The sequence below is a fragment of the Dendrobium catenatum genome, unplaced genomic scaffold (assembly GCF_001605985.2).
Source record: "Dendrobium catenatum unplaced genomic scaffold, ASM160598v2 fragScaff_scaffold_921, whole genome shotgun sequence".
Lineage (NCBI taxonomy): Eukaryota > Viridiplantae > Streptophyta > Magnoliopsida > Asparagales > Orchidaceae > Dendrobium > Dendrobium catenatum.
In genome coordinates this window covers 6195-12013 of record NW_021319383.1, presented here as the reverse complement: position 1 = coordinate 12013, position 5819 = coordinate 6195, and the positions used below count along the sequence as shown (strand labels likewise).

Here is a 5819-nt window from a genome sequence, read left to right as displayed (position 1 = left end):
AGACCTCTCTTTCTTCTTCATCTGGAACCCATTCTTCATCGAGCTCCAGTGCAATACCCTAATTTGACAATCGTGGAAGCAAAAGTTTAGAAGCCATCAAAAGATAGCACGCATAAAATAAATGAAACAAAACCATCAAAGTGGAGGAAATAAATATTGATGCGCACAATAGAAATGACAAAGCATGAACTAGCCCATCTGACTGCATCTCACCATTTCAGTTTAACTAAATATTTTACCGACAGCACCCAATGGTAAAATATTACAATAATGAATTATTTTAATAACAAATAAAATAGTTATTTTGTGCATACTTACATGATGCGCACAAATGTAAGAGAATTGCTTCTTCAATAAGGGGTCATTTGTAGATGTAAATATTTGCTTGACGTACTGCGCATTAAGAAACCAAGTACGTTGGGAATAAGCAGACTGATACCAAGCGTTATCTTTATAAGTATAGGTGGTAGGAGCATGAAAAAGCAAATGAATGGACACATAGATGTTAAACCTGAATGTTATCCAGGAGAAGAGCGATCCGAAGAGAGCTCGCAAGATCTTCAAACTTCATATAAATTGTATATGCTATATCAAGGGCCAAAATGTCATCTGGGCTTGGGAGGTAGCTGCACGTTTAACATAGTCAAAGAAAATACATATTCAGGTTAGATAGTGCTCATCCACATAGATACAAAATCTTCTGCATATGTAGAATTATACAAAATTTTATTAAACTGAGGAAGATATCAAACTTAATCAAATCATCCACGCAACTATAGTTGTAGTTTCACTGAATACTGACAGCCCCATATAATTCTTAATTACACTGATACAGACTATAATGTTCCTATTTTGATGTTTTATCCTTCTCATGTTTTCTTTTAAGTCGCTCGGATCTTGTGTGGCTGTTAGAAAAGAAGGAACATGTAGCGAAATCTATGATAAACATCTGAAATGTAGAATGTTAAAATATGATCAAGATATCTTCATAAGCAAAATCTCAAGTTCATCAACATCAACAGCAAGCCTTCATCCCATTAAGTGGAGTCGGTTAAATGAATCTTTTTTCTACAATGTGTCATGTTAAGAGTCAAATTCTCGTTTAAATCTAATTAAAAAAAGGTCATTTTGAATATTTTATAACCAAGGCTTTTTAGGTCTACCTCTACCTTTCTTAACATAGGTCAAATTTAAGACATCAACTCTCCTAACTGGGTCATCAAAAGGCCGATGTTTTATGTAACCAAACAATCTAAGGCGACTCTAATTTTATCTGTCATTGAAGCTACTCCAACCTTTTCATGTATATACTCGTTTGACATTCTGTCTATAAGAGTGAAGCCACCCATCCACTGAGCATCTTCATCTCTACAACACTTAACTTCATTTTATACTTCTCTTTTAATGGCTAACATTATGTGCCATAAAGCATTACCGGTCTCACCACCATCCTATAAAATTTTCTCTTAAGTTTGAGGGGTAATTTTTTATCACACAACATGTCTAATGCATTCCTCCAATTCAACCATTCAACTAGAATTCTACTAATAATATCTCCATCTATTTCACCATCATTTTGAGCAATAAACCCAAGATATCTAACACGTGTATTCTTATTAATGACTTGATTACCCAAACTCACAATCTCACCACTAGAAATACCACTATTAAAATTATAGTCTATGTATTTGGTTTTAGATCCACTCAAACAAGAACCTTTAGAATAAGGTTGATCTCTATAATTCAAGTTTTCCTTCAACTTCCTCTCTAGTCTTATCAATATCATCAGTAAAAAGCATAAACTATGGTACATCCTCTTGCAAATGTCTAGTAAGAACAACCATGACAAAAGCAAAAAGATATAGTTTTAAAACTGATCCTTAATGTAATCCAATTGAAATAGAAAAATACTTGGTCATACCACCTTGTGTTTGAACAAGTAATAGCTATTGCATACATATCCTTAATGACTTGAATATAAGCATTATTAATCCTTTTTCTTTTCGAGAACTCTCCAGAACATTTCTTTTGGAACTTTGTCATATTCTTTCTCTAAATCAATAAATATCATATGTAAATCCTCCTCATTCTCTCTATACTTCTCTATCAAATGTCTCAATAAATGTATAGCTTCCATAGTATACCTAACCGGCAGGAATCCAAATTAATTTTAAAAACATTAGTATCACGTCATAACATATGCTCAATAACTATCTCTCATAGTTTTAAAGTATGACACATTAACTTAATTCATCTATAATTCACACTCTTGTGCATCACCATTATTCTTGAAAATATAATCAACACACAATCCTCCACTTTAAAGCTTCTTTAACTTCGGTTTAACTAATATGCCGACAAAAACAAAAATCTTTATTTTCATTTAGGGTGCTAAGGTCACTAAAGCCCATCATATTCTCACAAACTTCATGAAAAGTTTATCAAAATATCTCATCCACCATTGTTGAATATCCTCTTTTAATAAAAACACTTTTTGATTTTCATTCATAATGCACTTCACTTGAACTAAATTATTATTTCTCCATATCTCTTTGCTTGGCTAACTTACACAAATCTTTCATCATCCTTAGTATCTAATCTATCATATAAATCATTAAAAGTTAATTTATTTGCATCGCATATTGTTTTCTTAAACTCCTTACGGACCTCTTTCTATTTTCCCAATTTTTGAGCTTTTACAATAAAATTAATTTTATAACAACGCTTTTTATTTTTTATCTTTTCTTGCACATTTTGATTCCACCATCAACTATTTTTTACTATTATGATTTTTTCCTTTTGCTAATCCAAACACAACTTTCGCAACATTCTTAATTTCAGAAGTTACTTTTTCCCATAACATTAGTTTCGTCATGCATAGTCAAAATCTTAAGAATTTGAATTTTACTGTTAAAATTATTTTTGTGAGCGTTCTTTAAATTTAATCATAAGACAACATTTTACTTTATTTGTTATATTTTATCATTTATCTTAAAATACAAACCTAATAAACAATGCTAGTTACATAAACTTTCACTCGGAATAACTTTACAATCTTTGCAATCTCAACGATCTATTTTTTTTATAAGAAAATAATTAATCTGCTTATAAATGATGAGATGCTCATCTCTTTTCTTAAATAAGGTATTACCGATTACAAAATCAAAAGTTAGGGCAAAATCTAATATGATCCTACGACCTTCATTCGTAACTCTAAACACACAGCTACCATGAATATTTTAAGATCTACCACTTTACCAACATGTAATTTAAATCTTTTCCAATTAAGACATAAATTCAAGATCAGGTAGTCCCAAATCATAGTAACAGAATATTAAAAAATAGGGAAATTTACATACATACGACTTTATTTTATACTATTTACATATCTAACACCCAAAACATTAATATTACTTACCTACCACTCATATACAACTTTAATATCAAATATATCACTCCTATAATTCATTACTAACATTCATACCATCCTATAAACTTTAATATTTCATTCCATGCAACCAAATTTGTTTTATGGGTGGTAGTCATGTAATATTTAAGTTTTGGGTGTTAGATATGTAAATAAAATGAAATAAAGTGGTATGTATGTAAAACCCCCTAAAAAATAATGAGTGAAGATGTAACATAACTAATTTAATCTTTTACTTGATCAAATCTAAAAAAACAGTATCAGGTGTAGCAGCCAACAAAGCCATAGATTTCACTTAATACAATTAACTTCTGACGGTATTCTTGATATATAATTCCATCATAAGGTTTTATTGAACTGTGGTGATTAAGACTGTTTTCGTAACACATCGATATGAAGCTAAATGATGCCCAAGAGTTAATAAGTGAGCCTAATTTGGTTAACAAATAAAGAAACGTACTCAACAATTCAAAGAGTTCCAAACGGTGGTTGTCAGTGTTCAATTTATACACAAGTAATAAAGAAACATGATTCAAGATAATTTTGCGTTTCTACCAATGCACTAACCTGGAAGAACTAGTAAGGTACAAGCATGTTCTCTTGTAATTAGTGGAGTCAACATGTTCAACCAATAGATCGAGGTCTTCAACCTGGATTCAAAAAGAGATGCTCAGTATTTATGCTTATGACACTAGTAAGTAAAAGGCATGCAATGTGAATAAGGTAGTTAGATGCCTCCATCAGAAGATCCACAGCTTCTGGTTCAGCGTTGTGCTGCAAATCATTTATGGAAAAGTTGTAAATTAGAACTCAGGAAACAGGTATGCAACATGCATGCATGTCACAAATTTGTGGTACTGAAAAGACTACATAAAATATTACAAACGAAGCATACCTTCATGTGGAAAGCAACAATTTGTTGTACAAGCTCCATAAGCGCATCTATGGGCAGGTCATCGTACTGCATTAAGCAAAATGCAAAAATCCAACCATTGGATCTACTAATTTAGGAATATTAAAATGGAAGAAAGAGAAGTACAAAGAATTCAAAGCAGATTTAATTAACAAGACTCATGAGTCAATCAGGACAAGAGAAACTAAATGTAAATGATCTCTACGGATCTTAAATGAGAATGAATTACACACATTGAAGCAATAATCTCAATATTCCAATAGGCTGGCTGAATAGGGAAAGAAAATTTTGCTTATCCGTTTTCATGTGGTATTAAATACAGAAGGAGCCTTAGTAGGAAACAGCATTAACGACAAAAAAAAATCATTCGATCATTGAGAGAAAAAAATTGTAGAGGCTTCAATTCTTTAAGTACATAACAAAAAAGGCATTATATTTTCAATTTAAGCTGACCGTAGATGTACAATGGAGAGGCAGAACAATGTTTACAATGCCTAAAAAAGACTCAACACACAGCAAACTTAATAGTCACTTCCCAAAATGATGATTTCATGTGATTCAATATTAATGCGTTAGATCAATATGGCGAGTTTAGTTAAACTAGAAACATGCAAACTACTCTATAAATGAGTTAATTTTTCAATAACACCAACAAAAAGAAAGCAAAACATGGCAACCAGAAAGGCTTCAAGACTCAAGACGTCAAGTCCAAAATGCTAAATGCAACAAGCAAGAACTCGTACATATAATCAAAAAATGAAAACATGACTCGCAATTCTCAGCTATCAAGCTTTTAGAAGTTCAGGCCTACCTGACGCTTGGCAAACTCTTGTGAAATTTCTCCAGCAAGATTCCTATTTCACCAATTAAAAAAATAATCAGAAAGGAAATGAAAACAGGCAAGTATTGCAATATAAAATCATTGGAAATTTTGTGCATTTAAGACAGGAAAACAAGCAAGAATAGCAAGTTATCATTAAGGACCCCCATCGGTGTTATATTTTTTTGCTACCCCCAGGATAATACCATTTAAAAATATAAATAGAATTGAAAAATACTGACAGGACTGACAGGACATGCAAAGATGAGAGTGTATATCATACGATATGATTGACTTATCAGCAATTTGACAATAAAAAAACTTTTGTGGTGCCATCTAATAGCTTGCTAAATGATTTACAAGTTAAATGGTCGAGTAGGAATCATAGTGATGATGAACTTGTGCATTTGGGTTGTTTGGAGCTTTCGCAACTTGAAGTGAAGCTCAAGATGAACAATTCAAGAAGATGCAAGCATGGGCGGATGCAGTATGGGGGCCCCTAGGGGCACATGCCCCCACTGACTGCATTAGTAATCTCTAATTAAGTATATTTATGACTCATTAATTACAGATTAAATCAAAATAGTATTATTAGATTTCTTTTCCATCCCAAATCACAATCTCGCATTATGCTTTTCCCACATAAAACAGATGACCTT

General features: G+C 32.0%; 1 protein-coding gene across 1 annotated transcript in view; it reads right to left on the bottom strand.

Moving 5' to 3' along the window:
- LOC110100982 (26S proteasome non-ATPase regulatory subunit 2 homolog A-like) overlaps window positions 1-5194 on the bottom strand; it is a gene marked incomplete at both ends in the record, with an annotated part of 6467 nt that extends 1273 nt beyond the window's left edge. The window contains 7 exons of the mRNA XM_028697389.1: window positions 5-58; window positions 319-393; window positions 512-626; window positions 3995-4077; window positions 4163-4201; window positions 4323-4388; window positions 5152-5194. Coding sequence (XP_028553222.1) covers window positions 5-58; window positions 319-393; window positions 512-626; window positions 3995-4077; window positions 4163-4201; window positions 4323-4388; window positions 5152-5194 — 475 coding nt within the window. The remainder of the gene's footprint in view (window positions 1-4; window positions 59-318; window positions 394-511; window positions 627-3994; window positions 4078-4162; window positions 4202-4322; window positions 4389-5151) is intronic.
- Window positions 5195-5819: the final 625 nt, after the last annotated feature.